Source organism: Arvicanthis niloticus, chromosome 4, assembly GCF_011762505.2.
Source record: "Arvicanthis niloticus isolate mArvNil1 chromosome 4, mArvNil1.pat.X, whole genome shotgun sequence".
Taxonomy (NCBI): domain Eukaryota; kingdom Metazoa; phylum Chordata; class Mammalia; order Rodentia; family Muridae; genus Arvicanthis; species Arvicanthis niloticus.
The window spans coordinates 132,982,116-133,000,890 of NC_047661.1; the positions used below are offsets into that span (position 1 = coordinate 132,982,116).

General features: G+C 45.2%; 1 protein-coding gene across 4 annotated transcripts in view; it reads left to right on the forward strand.

Annotated features, from left to right (window-relative positions):
- The first annotated feature begins 2,012 nt into the window (after positions 1-2,012).
- Ptger3 (prostaglandin E receptor 3) overlaps positions 2,013-18,775 on the forward strand; it is a 73,064-nt gene continuing 56,301 nt past the window's right edge. For all 4 annotated transcript variants that reach the window (XM_076933438.1, XM_034501498.2, XM_034501499.2 and 1 more), the window contains exon 1: positions 2,013-2,994. In XM_076933438.1, coding sequence (XP_076789553.1) covers positions 2,167-2,994 — 828 coding nt within the window. In that variant the 5' untranslated portion in view covers positions 2,013-2,166. The remainder of the gene's footprint in view (positions 2,995-18,775) is intronic.

The following is an 18,775-nucleotide window of genomic DNA, read 5'->3' on the forward strand; positions in this document are numbered from 1 at the left end:
AGAGTCCACCTCCAGTAAAAAACAAAACAAAACAAAACAAAACAAAACAAAACAAAACAAAACAAAACAAAACAAAAAAAAACCCCAACAGGGCATCAAGTGGAGGGATGGGGTTGCCATCCCACAGTCAAAAACTCTGACCCAGAATTGTTCCTGTCTGAATGAACTTCAAGATCGAAAATAGAGAAAAGCCTGAGGGAAAGGAGGTCCAGTGACAGGCCCAAATTGGGATGCAGTTCAAGGGGAGGCCCCAAGGCCTGACACTACTACTGATGTTATGGTGTGCTTACAAAGAAGCCTAGCATCCTCAGTTTCTTCTAGCTTTTTCCTAATTCAACCACAGGGGTCACCAGCTTTTGTCCATTGATTGGGTATAAATATCTGCATCTGAGTCTTTCAGCTGCTGCTTGTTAGGCCTTTCAGAAGCTGGGGAGGAGGGCGACCCTATAGGAAGACCAGCAGTCTCAACTAACCTGGACCCCGAGATTGTGGGGACACTGAGCCACCAACCAGGCAGCATACGCCAGCTGATATGAGGCTCCCAACACACATACAACAGAGGACTCAGTGAGAGAAGATGCACCTAACCCTCAAGTTGAGGCTACAGGGAGTGGGGAGGTCTGATGGGGTGAGAGTAGGGGAGTAGGGGTGTGGGGACATCCTCTTGGAGATGGGGGGAGGAAGCATGGGATGTGGAACAGTCAAATGGTGGACCTGGAGGGGGATAAAGACTGGACTGTAAAAAAAAAAAAAAATTAAAGAATTTTTTAAAAAAGACATTCTTTTTAATTCAGACTAGTGCATGTTAGCCTTTTAGCCACTAGAGGGGAGTGTTGTTTCAGACGAACTAAGTTGACTTACTGCTAGCAAAAGAACCAACAGGAAAACAACCAGGAGAACCTAAAAGTTACTTATTTGCAAGGTGAACAGCTAAAAAGTAACTCTGGATGGGAAGAAAAAAATGTCTCAACAAAAGGGAAGGGTTTATGAAACTTTGTTAAGAGATTAACCATCTTTGCCAATACACGTTCTTATGGTGGACATTTTCAGTAAGCAGTAGGGCCCCTGGAATAGAAAGCTAGCCACTTAAAGGAAGATCTGAGGTGGAATTCCCAACACCTGAGTTAAAAAAGCCTGGATTCTGGTTGGAGTATGGGAGGCCATATCAGGCCGGGAGTCACAGTGGAAGACACTTCATGCTGAATTCTGATCTCAGTGTAAATACACACGGATTCGCACTCATTCACACACACACACACACACACACACACACACACACACACACACACACACAGCGGGGTGGAAAATAAAGAGGGAGATGATAATGTAAACAAGTCAGATATTAATAAATATAAATGTTTTTATATCACTAAAGGGTGGCATATTTTTCTGATGTATGACTTCCAAAATGCTCTTAAAAATTAAATATAGCATTACACTAGAACGTCACTCAGAGAAAATGTGAATTTGGTGTGTACTTTTCACCTGTGTGCTTACTTGGCCTTACACTTTTAAACTAACATTATCCTAGAAAAATATTTTTACCAATATGAGTTTGAAATTAGTCCAAAGTAAATAAGGCAATTATTTGAGGAAGACTTAAAACACAAGTACATCCCTATTCTTTCCCAGCTGTGGGTATCATTGTACATATATATATATATATATATATATATATATATATATAGTGTATATATAATGTATATATAGTAAAATAATATATTTCCTAAGTTATATGTATATATACTAAATAAAACAAATTCAGTGACAGCCAGACATGAGAAGAAATCAGCACTGAGAGTCATGCAGATACTAACATGTCAGATTTTGCCTTTTCTCGGGTGTCATGTAACCCGAAGGCTGTTGAGCACTTTACAGAGTCCCAGAGCTGGAAAGGCAAGCCTAGGGGGCGCGGCGCCAGGTGATTCCTGCAAACACCGCCCTCCGCCTGCCCACTCGCAGCACCGCCCCTCGAGCTCCAAGGCGCGGGAGGAGCCTCGCGCGGCGTCGGGCGGCGCCTGTTCAGTCCCCGCAGCCTAGCGCGGGCAGCGGCGGGCGATGGAGAACAGAGCCCTGTCCCCCGCCGTCATCCAGTGCGCTCCGCTGCTACCCCGCAGCTGAGCCTGGAGGCTCCGGCCCCGTGCGCCCTACCGTGGCCCCGCCACTATGGCCAGCATGTGGGCGCCGGAGCACTCTGCCGAAGCGCACAGCAACCTGTCAAGTACTACCGACGACTGCAGCTCTGTGTCCGTGGTCTTCCCCATCACCATGATGGTCACCGGCTTCGTGGGCAACGCACTGGCCATGTTGCTCGTGTCGCGCAGCTACCGGCGCCGCGAGAGCAAACGCAAGAAGTCTTTCCTGCTGTGCATTGGCTGGCTGGCGCTCACCGACTTGGTAGGGCAGCTCCTGACCAGCCCGGTGGTCATCCTCCTGTACCTGTCGCAGAGACGCTGGGAGCAGCTCGACCCATCGGGGCGCCTGTGCACCTTCTTCGGGCTAACCATGACAGTGTTCGGGCTGTCCTCGCTCCTGGTGGCCAGCGCCATGGCCGTGGAACGCGCCCTGGCCATCCGCGCGCCGCACTGGTATGCCAGCCACATGAAGACTCGCGCCACACGCGCGGTTCTGCTGGGCGTGTGGCTGTCTGTGCTCGCCTTCGCGTTGCTGCCCGTGCTGGGTGTGGGCCGCTACAGCGTGCAGTGGCCGGGCACGTGGTGCTTCATCAGCACCGGGCCGGCGGGCAACGAGACGGACACTGCGCGCGAGACCGGCAACGTGGCCTTTGCCTCCGCCTTCGCCTGCCTGGGCTTGCTGGCTCTGGTGGTGACCTTTGCCTGCAACCTAGCGACCATCAAAGCCCTGGTGTCCCGCTGCCGGGCCAAAGCCGCCGCCTCACAGTCCAGCGCCCAGTGGGGCCGGATCACCACGGAAACAGCCATCCAGCTCATGGGGATCATGTGTGTGCTGTCCGTCTGCTGGTCACCGCTATTGGTAAGTAGTTGGTAGAGTTGGGGCGTTTGTAGAGAGCTGTAAATGGAGGGAAACTTTCTAGAAGTGACTAGAACCCTGGGTTCCTGCGGCTCCTGCTGCCCCGGGTTGCAGCCTCCAGACAAGCGCCTCAGTGGCTTGCGAAGCTTGCAAAAGCCAGTTGGGTCGGCCCGGACTTGCCAGGCGCTTGTGAAGATGCAAACAGCCTGGGCAAAGAGCTGGGAATACGCGGCTCAAGCCAAAGCAGACTGACATTTGCCCCTTGCGTTATGAATGCAGATGTGATGACAACTCTAGCCCAACCTGTGTTTTAGTTTTAATCCCGCTGAGATAGTTCGGTACCTGAGAACCAGATAGGTCCGCGCTCCTACAGCTTCAGCCGCTCAGTCACCCATCCTTTCTGCGACTAACCTTCTTGGCACGCTGTCGCTCTATGCCAGCGCTAAAGGTTCTCAGGTAGCTACTGTCTGCAGGAAGGGGCGAGAAGGCACAGTTACCCGCAGCCCCTAAGAAGCCAGTAAGTAGTGTGTACACCTAAGTGGAGGACTCTCTAGTAACACCTCCCCTCCCCCCACAATAACACCATCACCCTTTGGCGAGCGATACTGGGGTCTTGTGCCCCCATCCTTTGGGGGGGGGGCGGGAATCGCAGATCTATGCAGTTCCAGAGACAGGAGGTAAGGGTTTCTCAGTCCTTGGCTCCCCATACTATCCACAGAACTACCCAGAGGAAGCTGTGCTTCCGCATGCTCCCTGTCCCCAACTCTCACATGGTGTTTTTGAGGTTTTCTTCTGTGGCACTTGTAGCTAGAAACTTCGGTGGGTAAGTGTGGTTTGCTAATTCGCAAAGAATGGATGCTTACTTAGGTCTCATACAGCCTGGCTTAATGTGCAGAGCGGTATCCCCATGGTGCCGCACAGGTATAGACCATCACATAGTAGACTCCATTCTCCCTCTCCCTCTCCCTCTCCCTCTCCCTCTCCCTCTCCCTCTCCCTCTCCCTCTCCCTCTCCCTCTCCCTCTCCCTCTCCCTCTCCCTCTCCCTCTCCCTCTCCCTCTCCCTCTCCCTCTCCCTCTCCCTCTCCCTCTCCCTCTCCCTCTCCCTCTCCCTCTCCCTCTCCCTCTCCCTCTCCCTCTCCCTCTCCCTCTCCCTCTCCCTGCTCCCTCCTCCTCCCCATTCCCTCTTCCTCCCCATTCCCTCTTCCTCCCCATTCCCTCTTCCTCTCCCTCTCCCTCTCCCCCTCTACCTTTCCCTCTCCCTCCCCTCCCCACTCTCTCTCACACACAGCATTTAACAAATTTATTATTTCAACCATTTACATGTACAATTCAGTGAGGCCAGGGGCATCATATTGATGTGTCATATAAGGTTACATCTGCCTTGAAACAGTTGTGTGGTTCTTCTCTTTATCCGTTCCCCCTGAGCGTGACAAACCTTAGAGATCCCTGTGGTGACTGGTCTGGGGTTGGGCAGATAGGACAGCGCTGCTGGGATCTAACTGCCCACAAGTGACTGAGTGGTCACTGTTCTCCAGGAGCTGGAGCACAGGCTGATGTCATCATCATGTTTACCAGAACCAGCACCAATTTTAGACATTTACTGCTGTGGTTGAGGAATGGGGTGTAGGTGGCCAAGCAGAGGGAAACGAAGCTCCCAGAATAAACACTTCACCGAACCAGCATGGCTTTAGAGGCAGACAGTGTCCCAACATAGCACAACTGTTAGGAGTCCCGCCCCAGAGTCCAGAGCATAGAGAGAACGGGGTGACTGTATGCTGGGATGATGACAATTTGTTGCATTTTAGCTAACACTTTATATGTTCATTTCTCATAAAACAATTAAAATGAATTCAACGTGAGATTGTATCAGAGGAGAAATTCAGTTTCAAAACAGGTATTTTTGTTTATTTCCACGTGTGTGTGTGTGTGTGTGTGTGTGTGTGTGCTGTACGTTCATGTGTGTGTATATGATCTAGAGAGCACACACACGGAGGTGTGCACATGTGCTGTTGGCTGCCTTTGCATGGTGGGGCCTAGAGGCCGAGAGGTCAAGATTAAGTGTCTTCTTTGATCATGTTTCACTATATGTATGACACCGACACCCAGAGCTCCTTCTCTGCTTCCCATTCATTCTGATTACAGGGTTACCGGGGCCACTACACTTACCGATCACTTTATCTAGGTGCAAGTGATCCAGACTCTGGTCCCCGTATTGCAACAAGTGCTTTACCAACAGAGTCTTCTTCCCAGTCTGGGAATAGGCACATTTTAAAAAATGGTTGCAATTTCTTTGGTGTATCATCAAAATACATATTAGCACATTGTCAGAAAGAGCTGTGGTACAAACTTGACATTTCTATTGGAAAGACATGAGCAGAGCCCTTTTCTTGGTAGGTAAGGAGGCTACAGGAACCCCATGACCTTTGTCTCCACCTGTAAATGTCAACATGAGGAGTTGTCTTTGCGCATTTTCTACGAGTAAAAATGTGGATTTTCTACTATCTTTGGAGGAGTTAACAGGATACTGTTCTAGTATTTATATTCTGCTTGGCTGTAAATTTATCTTGTTTTGAAGTCTCTCTGATAATAATTGTTACTGTTACCAAAAATAGTTGTTCTCTTACACCTGTAAGAAGAGAATGGACACCTGTTTCACCTCACAGAATAAAGCACAGCTGCTGCCCCTTCCCACCACACTTTTCCTAGGCAGAGCACCAAGGAGTTTTTCTCTCCTAGAAGCTTTGCTGATTGCAAGATGTGAAGCTGTCAAGATGATGAAACCTGTAAGAAGGGTCCTGCTGGGTAGCTGGGCATTGTTTAGTCCATGTTAGGTGTCAAATTACCATATCATTGGCATTAGCCAGCTAAGACAGCAACCCACTGATTTATGATTATTTTTTACCTTTCATGAGCCAGGCCCAGCAAATAGTCCGGTTACTTGAAGTAATAGTCAGGTTCTGAGACATGAGAGCCCTTAGGATGCTGCTCAGACAAGACCAGGAAGATCTTTTGTATTTGTGTAGCCTGGTGACCCAAAGAGTGAATGTGACAGTTATACTGCTGCCACTAAGGAACAATAAAGGCAGGGTCTGATGATCAAGCAGCTGTTCCCCTTCAGCCTTGGGACTGGACACAGCAGCCCTGGAAGTTTGTGCTCAGTTCTGAGTTAGCCACACCCTGCTCATTGTCCACACATCTTCACAAGGAATACTTCAGTGGAGATGTATTTTTAAGTGGCGTTTGCTTTAATGAGGCACACGATGTAGATAGGCTTGATAGATTATTTTAGGGGACAATATGATTGTACAGCATGTTAAAGTATGGTCCAACCCCTAATTATCTCTGCCTGTAACTCCTACCATGTTTGGAAAGGTGCTCAAGGGAAAATTACGATTCAAATATGCACCTCAGGAAGATTTGACTGTAACTTGTTTTGTGAGGTGAGAGTATTCAGAATTCATTACATTTGTAGTTTGTTTCAGTATAATATGCTGTCTAGTTCTCTCCTTCCTCCCTCCATTTTATTCTTTCTTTTTTTCTTCTGAGCACACTAATGATAAAACCAGTGATAGTGAGGGCCATGTGCTATAATTTGAACTCTAGATAGACTTAGACAAAAGCAGTCTAGCTGGAGAGACGGCTCAGCAGACAAGAGCACTGGCTGCTTTAGAAGAGGCCCGGGGTTTGGTTTCTAGTACCTACATGACAGCACTGAACTGTGACTCTAGTACCAGGGGATGCAACATTCTCTTCTGACATCTATAAGTACCAGGCATGCACATCCTACACAGACATACATGCAGGAAAAACGTACATACACATAAGAAAAACTTTTTTTTCAGAGCAATAGGACTTCCACACTTATGAGTGAAACAACTGAAACATCACAACACACGATAGGCTGGCAGTCATGCCTTTAACTGTCAGAGGAAAGCCCACCTGAAAGAGATTCCGTGACATGGCTTAACCTCATGGCTGTCTTCAGCATATCTAGAATCCCAGTCAGTGAGGACAGTGTACACAGTGAATCAGAGGTATACACATGCTATCACCTCAGGTTCCAACTTTACTAGTTAGTCCCCTAATGACAGAATGAAGAACTCCCGCTCGAGTGGCAGACAACAGAACCTTCTATATGAAGACTGAGAAAACATTGTTAGCAGGCTCAAGTGTGTAGATGTATACAGGCTGAAAAATGATGAGGCTGACTGCTACTTTATTTCTAGGTTAGTTTGTTGTTAGAAGAGGGTGTGTGGGAAGACTGGAAGGAAAGAGTCTGCTGCTTATGTGCCATTGCAGGCCTTCAGGAGCTGTCCCTCAATTAGCTAAGTCCTCTAAGGCTGTCAGCAGCACCCACAACACCAAAATTCAAGCCTGAATTTGCATCCTGTTAAAGCCAGAGTTACAGCCCTGGATACCTACCTCTCACTTTACTTTCAGTTTTGGTTGTGGTTTGCTTGTTACTTGCTTTGCCTGGAGGCCAGGCATTCTAGCCTTAACCACAGCATAGGAAGCCACAGGCCCTTCTGAGGAGATAGTGCTCTCAGGGTGCTTTCATTTGGGAGAATCACCATTCAGTGCATCCACATTTGCAATTTGGACAAGGGAGGTTGGTCTATGCTGTGTCCTGGCAGGACTGAGTACATAAGAGGCAGCAGATGCTTTAAATGAACAGCTGGAGGTCATTATAACCTAAAGATTAATGAGATAAATCATAACTAAACAATGTAGACATTTGAATTTGGGGGTTTCTGAGAATTTAAATAGTTCACTTCTTCTTGAGCACTTGAGGGGAGTCAGATGGTCTACAGAATAGCAGAACTGTAAGCCACTGTCCTTTCTCATTGAAAAGCTGCAAAGGTTAACCACACAGGGCAAACACTCAGAAACATGCATGGCAAACATTTATAACAGCTTGTGGCTGCCTCAAGGTGCTGCAGAGTATTATGGAACCATTTAGAACTTAGCGTCTTGTGTAGCCCCAACTGTCCTCCAGGACAGGAGAAAAAATACATATTCTCAGCAGGGCTCCACTTTATGTCTCCATCCTGACTCTAAGGCCCATAGCTGCCTCCCATCTCCCACAGTTCCTCGTCATGGAGGTAAGTGGGCAGCTTGGACTTTCTTCTCACCAGCCATGACTCTTGAGAGTCTTCAGACAGGCTCTTAAACTCGTACTTTCTCTCAGAGATTCAGACTTTTATAAATAAAGGTGGGAAGAGGATTTTTTTTTTCCTGAGTTCTCCTTGGAAGTCTATCACAATAATGCAGGTAAATGCAATCGTTCATTCTTTCAAGATGTGGCAGATAGACAGACAGCATATGGCTTCTTCAGTGAGGGACACACACAGACAACTTGAGGACTGTGACCCAGCTCTGTTACCTTTTTTTTTTTTTTTTTTAACAAAACTGAAAAGAGGCAAGTCATGTTTTATGTCATTACTGGAAAAACAAGCCAGAAAATGTGGTGAAGAGTCGCACATTTCCAAAGAGACAAAAGCAAGAAAAGCACCAAATTACATGCACACGTGTTCCTCTCTTGGACGCTGTAGTTCATTGTCCCTTTCCTCTCTACATATCCAGGGTTGTCAGCCACATTCATTCTCTTATCCCTGGACAACTATCAGGAGGCTCCTTTCTGTAAAGCTTGCTGGGTTCTACTTCTCTCTCTTGCAGGACAGGGGCAGTCAGGACTCTGTGCTCTGGAGACTGGCCCTCAATTAAGAGCTGGTGAGCTCCCCATCTGCAGCCAGCATTTCCACTACAGCAGTCCTTCTATGAATGGGAGGTGAGCTTGGGCCTCCACTGTTTCTGTATGTTGTTATAGTCAAGGCTTCTTTACACACACAGAGCTGACTTCTCTGAGAAGTGGATGCTGCTGTAGGCCAGGTTCTTCTGCAGATTCCATGCAGACAGAGCCTGTAGAGTTAGCTGTGTACAAGTAGTCCCGGGCACCAGGACCAAACTGAGTCTCTACCGTTGACTTAAAACCCAGAACTGAATTTGTGTAAGTCTTAAATTAAACCATGTGTGGGGAGCTTGAGTCTTACTGCTTCTTGTGCTGACCAGGCACTTACAGCACATGGCATTAACTGTGGAGTGGAGATAGTACATTCTGTGATGTGCCCAGATGCTCCCCAGATGACAGCCAGGCTTCTCAAGAATGGATCTCAGTGCTTATTCAAAGTCCACACACTGCTTCAGCAATGCACACTTTGGCAGTTATCTGAATGACTAAAAATTAAGAATTACAGATGGGGGCAGATGGAAACTTGACCATTCACCACCCAATTCTACAAGAAGAAAGAAAAGTGGTTATTTATTTAGGTAAAAGCCATGTCATAAAACATGGATCATGTTAGAGTTGGAAACCCATTATATTCAGCAATTTTGATGGGGGAAAAGTAAAGTTTTAAAAATATACTCTCTCATGTAGTATAGTGGCGGTGCATGCATGTAATTACAGCACTTGAGAGGCAGAGACAGGCAGATCTTTGAGTTTGAGGCCAACCTGGTCTACAGATCAAGTTCCAGGACAGCCAGGGCTACATAGAAAAACCTTGTTTTGAAAACAACAACAACAACAACAACAACAACAAAAAAAAGAAATAAGTAAATAAATAACTAGATAATCACCCTCTGTTGTTTCTGTAATTTTTTAATTTTTTTTTTTTTTTTTTTTTTTTTTTGGTTTTTAAAGACAGGGTTTCTCTGTGTAACTCTGGCTGTCCTGGAACTCACTCTGTAGACCAGGCTGGCCTCGAACTCAGAAATCCACCTGCCTCTGCCTCCCAAGTGCTGGGATTAAAGGCGTGCGCCACCACCGCCCGGCTCTGTAATATTTCTTAAATGTAGATTTCATATGATTGTCATCTTTCATGTGCCTTTCTAAACACTGAATAAATTTCACAGTTAAGAATATATTGTTGTTACTGGGTGAGTCATGAAAACTTGAAGCAGATATCTTGGCTCACAACTGAGATCCAAGCACTTGGGAACAAGCAAAGGGGTTACTGTGAGCTCCAAACCAGCCTGAGCTAAAGGAGAAAAAAAAAATAGGCTTTGTCAAAAAATGATAGCAAAAACCCCATCAAATGAAAATAAATAAGAGAAAAAAGAAAAGAATTTTCTTTCTTTTAATAGAAAGGTTTTTTGGGGAGTGGGGTGGGGGGGGAAGAGGTTCCTTTTTCAAGTGGAGAATGATTTATTAGGCAAGATGGTGCCTTGATGGGAATTCTCAAAATATCGACTGACTGTCGTGGTGTATGGAATTCCCTGGTAGCTCTTATGGCCTGCTGCTTTACCTGGGCCAGCCTCCTGGCAGATCAAGGAGATATTACCCCACTGCCACCACACCCTACTATACCCCCTAGGCCAGGGTGCAATAAAGGGGGCCCACAAAAGCACTCATCTGTTTCCTTTGTCACTTCTCCTAAGTCCCCTTGTTGCTCCTCCCTCATCGAATCAGTAAGACTTCCTGCGGCACTGAACAGATAAGTGTGTCCCTGCTGCAGATCAGTGTGGGTTTCATGGTGAGGGCTTCTGGCACATGTCTGAGGGAGACGTGCTGAAGCTCACATGTAAGAGAACTGCATGTTCTCTTACCTAGTTGCTCTGTAAGTATTTACTGAACACTCACTACCATTTTCCCACACCGATGGTTCTGGTGACACCCAGCCATGAGGCTGGTTCACACAGTTCACGCAGCTGCACAGTTCGGGAGCATTATCATGTATTCAATGTGAAGACATTATGGTGTTTGAGTGTGAGTCCTGCCCAGCCTGTACACGGCCATGATGGTAATGGGTAGGAGCAGAGTTTTCCTTCATGGAGCTTTTGGTAGACAGCTACACCAATCTAGTAATTTCTAGATTCTAGTAATCCGGCATAACTAGCTTTGCAGAGCTTTGAATTATGTGATCTGGGGACTTGATAAGGAAAACAAGCCAGTTAGAGGAACCTCTTTGCCCTCGAGGATTTCTGAAAAAAATATGAGAAAAAAGTTGCTTGGCACAGCATTGGTGACAGGGAGGGTGGCAGCAGGAAGCCAAGTGACTGAATGTCAAGGCATGCTGCAGTCAAGTTAGACGGAAGTAGGAGGAGCCTTGGCAAGTGGCTGTAGAGTTAGGAATAAGAATTTCCTTGGTTTCCTGGATAAGCTGTGTTGCCTCCTTGTAAACCAAGGGATTCACATAAAATTCCAGAACTCAGGAAGACCATGTAGTAAAGTAAAACAGCTCTTTGATCTCTCTCTGGAATATTCTTGGTGAAAATCAAGGTTTGTCTGAATATGTTTCCTTAGAGAGTGTTTGCTACTTTTCAAGAAGAAAACAAAAGTTCTCAAAACTGAGCATTGTGCACGAAGGTTTCCACATAGGCTTTTCCTAATGTCTTCTGACTTCCCAAGTGGTGGGCATCAGTAGCTGTAGATCACAGATAACGAATGAATGAAGCTGAGAGAGACTAGGGGGCGGGGCTAGAGTCAAGCTGGGAGGTCCAGGTCATCATGGGTTGTTTTTTCTACCAGAAAATCTCTTTTGCCCTAAATCAATTAAATCAGAATCTGCCTCTGCCCTTGGATTTTAATACTATTCCTTAGTCTCATAGAACAAAGCTAACCTTTTCTTTTTATATTGTTAAGAGATCTCATTTTAAAAATTGACAGCTCAGTCTCTGCAGTAGTCAGACAAATGGTCAGCCAATCAACATGTGTCCTAGCACCTGACTGTGAATATGAAATTTCTGCTGCAGGGTTAGTGGATCCCTACTAGGCATTCCAACACGTAGGGCAGACATAGAGGAACCTGGATACTTTAATTCAGAAAAACCAACTTTCCAAAAAGAAGAAAAAGAAAGAAGAATGAAGAAAGAAGGAAGAAGGAGGAAGGGGGAAAGAAGAAGAAGAAGAAGAGGAAGAGGAAGAAGAGGAAGAAAAGGAAGAAGAGGAAGAAGAGGAAGAAGGAGGAGGAGGCGTAGGAGGAGGAGGCGTAGGAGGAGAAGGAGGAAGAGGAGGAGAAAGAAGGAGGAGGAGGGGGAGAGAAGAAGAAGAAGAAGAAGAAGAAGAAGAAGAAGAAGAAGAAGAAGAAGAAGAAGAGGAGGAGGAGGAGGAGGAGGAGGAGGAGGAGGAGGAGGAGGAGGAGGAGGAGGAGGAGGAAGAGGAGGAGAAAGAAGGAGGAGGAGGGGGAGAGAAGAAGAAGAAGAAGAAGAAGAAGAAGAAGAAGAAGAAGAAGAGGAGGAGGAGGAGGAGGAGGAGGAGGAGGAGGAGGAGGAAGAGGAGGAGGAGGAAGAGGAAGGGGGCAGGAGGAATCTTAAAATTCTCAATGTGCCAAGTCCAGGAAAACCAAGTGATAGTAAAAACAAACAAGCTTCTGATAAAAGAAGGGGGAGGGGGAGGAGGAGGGGGGAGGGGGAGGGGAGGAAGAGGAAGAGGAGGAAGAAGAAGAGGAGGAGGAGGAAGAAGAGGAAGGAGGAAGGAGGAAGAAGAAAGGAGGAAGAAGAAAGGAGGAAGAGGAAGGAGGAGGAGGAGGGGGAGGAAGAGAAGGAGGAGGAGGAAGGGGGCAGGAGGAATCTTAAAATTCTCAATGTGCCAAGTCCAGGAAAACCAACTGATAGTAAAAACAAACAAGCTTCTGATAAAAAAAAAAAAAGACAGATCAAAATATTAAGTTTAAGATTTTGTAGTAATTGCATCTAAGAGCCAGGACGTGCACACATGCTGAGAATTTTTAGAAAGCATCTCAAGTGTGCTTCTTAATGCCTACCAAAGGCCAAAAGCAGCTCTGGTTGGCCATGACTCTTCCCTGTTAGGCTAAACCAACGTTCCTCATTCTCAAAGAAAGAAGAGGAGGATGTGCACAGATAGAGTTTAAAGTAAGATTCTTCACACTTGGCTCAGATAAGCTAAAGCCAGTTTGATTGCCACTGAATCACAAGTGTTGATGGGACAAAGAAAGCAGAGCATCACAGGCTTCACTGGTGGCAGGTGTGAGAGAGGGTGGGGGGTGGGGGTGGGGTGGGGTAAAATACACCGTTTTCTAGAAAGTGGAGTCTGGGAGAGTCTGCCCTGCCCCCATTGTACTATGATCCTAGACAATGATCCTGGAGTATAGAGATGGCAGGGTGGGTTAGGTGGGGCTAGGATAGGAGATATGTCAACTGACAGAATCCAAGTTAGCTCCATCCCACTGAAGACACTGAAGGTGTTAAAGAAGCCCAGTTCAAAACAGCTGGGTAAAGGGTTTCCCCATGGCAAGAGGATATGGGCCTGGCTTCAGGTAAAGACTGTACTGTTTATTGTATGTTATAGCAACTGGAGCATTTGATAATAAGGTAGAAAGACCTGACAATGTGGCATGGAAAGACCAGCAGTACCAGCAGCGGGGTCCTTCTGCTACTAGACTTGAGAAATATTCAAGGGAATGCACATTCCAGCCACCTTTAATATACACCTCTTGGTCACTCTCCCAAACTCCTGCCAGGAAGACAACTGATTCTGGTTGTAACAGGAAAAATACAAGAGTGCTTCAGAGTGGAGTTTCCCTCTGAGATAGAGAGGTGACCCAGACAAAGCCTCGATTCTCATTTTCTGTCCCTGCAGATGCCACTTCAGGAGTGTGCACTGTCTCCATTTTCAAAGTACATGGCTTTATTTTCCTCTCAAGGTTGGCACACACAAAGCTCCAGCACCTGACAGTGGCATGACTCTTGGGGAGCCCCTCTCCCACCCTGCTTCTGAGGGCTTTCCTGAGCTCATAGCTAGAGGAGTGCTGAACTTTCCAATTTACAGACATTCACATTGGTTACATGTGAGTTACTATGTTACAGCCTGGTAGACCAATCCCGTGGGCCCTATGCTTGGAGAATCCTAGCCTGCACAGTGCATCTCTAGAGAAACTTGAGGTTGTAACAAAATGAATATTGTTTTCCACAGTCACTTTTCATAAAATGAACTGAGAACTGTTAAGAACTTATCAATCATGATACTGTGAATAAAGCCTAGCAATGTGGAGTGGAGGGGTTGAGGCTTCTTGGATTGAGCTTTCAGGAAAAATACTTCTGAAAGTCATATTTCAGCTGGGACCAGGAAGACCAGAAAGACCAAAGTGTGGTGATTCATCTTCATGGTCAACTTGACTGGATTTAGACTCCTCTAGAAGACTATGCCCAGAGGCTTTATCTCAGGTTGGTAGCTCTATCCCATGGTCTGGAATCCTGAACTGAATACAAAGGAGATAATGAGGAAGTGACTCGGTCTCAGGCACTCACTTCCTGATGCCATGTATGCTCCTATAGTGATGAACATGTCCTTAAACCCTGAGCCAAACTGAACCTGTCCAGTCTTCAATTGCTTTTGTTTTCAATTTGTGTGTGTGTGTGTAGTTTGTTACAGCAAGCAAAAAACTAACACACAGATGTTAGCCCTTCATGGGGTCAGAGCTCTGGGCTGAGGGGATATACTCTTTCATTCTGTGTTCAAGAGGTAGAAAGAGCCAGCATGGCTGGAGTAGAACAACAACAAAAGCATAGGCTAGGTGGAACGTGTGCACAAGTGCTTGTGAGCAGTTAGTTACCACATAGCTAACTCTGACCAGACCTGTCTACAAATGGCCTTCCCGATTTTCTAAGAGGGAGGTGATGGCTCTACTTCTAGCTCATGTGTGCCAAGTCTAATGGTTTTATTTTGTTTTGTTTTTATTTTGGTGTGTGTGTGTGGTGGTGGTGGGGTGTTCCCCTTCTGAGACCTGACTCAAAACAGTCCCTCAGAGACACACAGGCTAGCAAAGTTTACTTACAAAGCACTACCCTGTCCTAAGACACTTGTTCCTCCACATAAGATCCAAACTGAGTACATTTGTAATCGAGGCCTCCACAGAGGCTCTTGATTGCATTTGTGATTAAACTAGCTCTCAGGATCATCCACTTTCTTCCAAATGGGGAGTGACCCACAAGTTCATATTCCATATATCTCAAATAGGGATTGTCTGACTGCAAACAACAGAAGCTTATTGAAAACCACTTAAAGCAAAGATGACAAATGAGGGGGCCGGGGCAAATGCCAGGCTCCAGGAAGAGCAGGGCTGTCAGTTGCTGAAGTGGCCGGAGACAGCCTTCTTCGTGTATCTCTGACTCTGGTATCCTGCCAAGTGTCCAAACCCCAGTTTAGGCTCTGCTTCTCCGGAGCCAACCTCAGACATCATTGCTCAGTTTTGCTTACAGCTTCAAGTTGCTAGGGTTATATTTACAGTCTGCAACTGGGGTTTTTTTAAAAAAAATTTTCATAGTCACACAATTTTTCAGTGGCTACATTATCTTGAAGCACCATTTAAACTTTGTTTGCCTCTCTGTCTTTTATTCTTTCTCTTCTGTTTTGTTCTTTCACAAGGAATAACTACAGACGACAAAACAAAACAAAACAAAACAAAAACAAAAACAACAACAACAAAAAACAAAAACTCACTACCCTGAACCATCTTCAAAGATTTAACATGAGTTTTCCAAAGCTTTGATGAAGGAGTGCAACTTAGGAATCCTCCAGAAGTGAGTGGAGAGTCTATTCAGAGGCTGCAGGGAGACTAAATGCTCAAAAAGGATCCTTCAGTGCCATCGGGAGGATGTCACTAAAGGAGAGAAGTTCTTGATTTTTCCATAAAGGGAAACTTGTAGTTTGTGTCCTTTTGTTAAGTTGGTGGCTGTGCTAAGGCCAATGTTCTGGGTGGTAGATTTTTTTTTTAAAATTACTTAGTAATAGTTGTCTCCTCCAAGATTAGCCTAGATCCAGAAGTAAATATCTTAACATTAGCTTTTGTTCTACAAAAGACACGAGGGAAATTCTGAAGTCCTTTCCTCTGGCATCCACTTCTAATAAAATTATGCTATTGGTCAATGTCAGGAAACAGGAACATCTTCTGACTTCAGAGCCTAGTCGCCTCCCTAGACTTGGCTCTAGCAAGCAAACAGCAGAATCTTCAGACAGTGTGAGGTCAGGCGTTAGAGACGCTGGAGGGGTGTCTGCTGTTGGCCGGGCAAGCTCCCTCAGCAGAAATGTTTTCTGCAGACTGCTGGTGAACATGCATTCCTGAAGAGTTGAGGCAGATTGTGTCAGGGGGTCGGCAGAAGCACCAGGTAGCCTCCCTCTGTTTTTGGAATGGGGAACAAAGAAATCTAAAGTCTGTTTATAAAAATAACAGTTTTTTTTTTTTTATCACTGAATCATTAGTAACATTACTAACATTAGTAATTAACTAATCATTAGTAACATTACTCAGAAACATTAGTATCTAGTGTGGCAGTCTGTGAACTGTGAAATGGAGTAGCAGAGAACAGTGAAGAAAGGCAGGCAGGAAAAACAGACTCCTGCGTGCTGAGTACCTCTCTGTCAGGCTTGAGAGAATTGCCCTTCATGGTATCTGGTTTAACCTTCACAAAGACAGGTCCAGGCTTTCCATTCCCATGGTTTTCAGACACATTCATGAAGTTTCAGATTACAGACCTTTCTGGAACAAACTCCAGAAGACCAGACCAGAGGCTTTTATACTCTCTGTCTCATCTGTCCTTTTCTTTCTTTCTTTTTTTTTCCCTGTTAGCTTGCTTAACACTTTAAATTATTTAGTCAAGAATTGTAATGTGAAATAAAATCACAAAATCTGTGCAGGACAGCAAACCACCATGTTTACAGACTTCTGGGATATTGACTACTTTTTATCATTGATTGGTATTCTTAAGAACACAGGATTCTCAGGAACATATTTTGAAGATCACTGTAGAGGTCTGTGAAGGTTTTACCTAACAGTATTCTGTTAAAAGGTTTCATTTCCCCATGATACCTTGCAATGTAGAGAGGTTTCTCTGTATGGGTGTGGCATGAGCTTCATCCAGTCTCTATGTGCTTTAGACTTGGGTCAGTCACACAGTGACAAAGTCTTACTAGGCCAGAGTGTTTTGGCTGGTAGTCTCAAATATTCTTCTCACTAAAATATTGATAAAGCTGGTTACTGGAGCCCTTTGGTTAGTGGAAAGGTGTCTGTGGTCAGAATTAGAAAGACTGTTTGACATTTGCCATCTTCCTGCGTGATACAGCACAGTTGTCATTTCATCACTTTCTTCTCTTATGGAGAAGAGAAACTGCCTCAGAGGAGCCCAGTGTGATTTTAGTGGCTGCAGCTCTGGATCAGGGCATGTTCTTTCTCTCCCCTCTTAGCCACAGTAAGAAGCTTTTGGATTCTTTAAGCTTTGGCGCCTCATCCCATGCCTCTCTTGAACACTCATTTCATTCATGAAAAACTCAGAGTTCCAAGAATAACTCACACAACTTCACAGAGACAAATGCTCTTCCTCTTCCAAAATTCTCCAAACTATCAGCTGGTGGTTTTTGTTTGTTTGTTTTGTTTTGTTTTGTTTTGCTTTGCTTTTTCTTCTGTGGGCATGGTACTTTTCTAAACCTGGGAATGATTGACATGCCCTTTCCCTCTACTCCTTAGATGCAGGTGTATTTACTTTGACAGTGAAGAGAGCGCCCTCCGCTGGCCAGTACTTACTTTAGATGACCCAACCTATTATGCATGTTGTACACAGTCTGTCTCACTTTGTCCTGCCAACTATACCATGTACAGATGAAGAAACATCTGATATATTAAGCCATTTTTCCAGGTCACAAAGATAAGAAAAGGGGAAACTAGCCTTCAGATTAAACCTGTCTGGCTTTATTGCCTCTGCAATTAACAGACAAGCTACATGGTCTCTCTCTTGTCAATATTTCTGTGTTTGTTTGGCTCACTGTAAAGTATAAATTGCTTAAGAGTAGAGATCATACATAATTGATGATGTATCTGTGTGGCCACAACAGACCCTACATAAATGATTGTGGAGTAAATGAAAAGGGGGGGGTGGTGGTTGTTGTACTGAAAGGAGTCAAGTTTTGGAATCAAAGATTATCAGCAATCCCCATTTAAAGTTTTATATGTACTAGGTGGTTTTTAATATTGGTATCAATCCTGAAACATGGTTGGTAGCAATGCCTTTAACTTTGTTTTCTGAACTAAACAACTTGCCTTAAGGCCTACATTCTGTAAATGGTATTTAGTGAACCAAACTACAACTTTTATTCCCAAGCAGTAACTCCATTTGTCTGTAATGAATGACTGTCCAGATGCCACAGCAAAATTCTGTACATTTTAACAACAACATTATACCTTCTTTCCTGCAGTGGTTAATATTGTTTCAATTTTGTTACATGTAATAAAAACTCTTAGGAAGACAAAAATACCCTTAGAATAGATAAGGGGGGAGAAACAATGTTGCTTTTGTAATAGGACTTAATTAGAAGCAGCAGCAAACAATAGAAAACAGCTGTTTTACTCCTGGAATCCACAGAAGGAACAATGAAAAGGGGGTCTGGAAAGGTGCTCTGGGGATTCAGTAACAACAGAGAAACAGTGAAAATGTCATATGGAGCATGGTGCTGGGAAGACTGAGGAGATTCACTGAATGTTGCTCTCAGCATAATCGTTGGTTTAACACAATAAAGCACAGCTCCGAGTCCAGATTCAGGACATCTCCTGAGCTGGTGAACCCAAAGGCTTAGCTCAGACATTAGGAACTAAGGCTTACCTGTCTGTTTTGAAGTTTGGTATTTGAAGTTTAATCCATAGCCTTCTTGTGGGCAGATGGTAGTTAGCATAGTCTTCTCAGTTACCCTCCCCAACCTGAGGAATTTGTGCTGGAGCAATGGCTCATGATACAAGAACATTGCTGTGCAAGCTTGGGTATCTGAAGACAGCTCCTCAG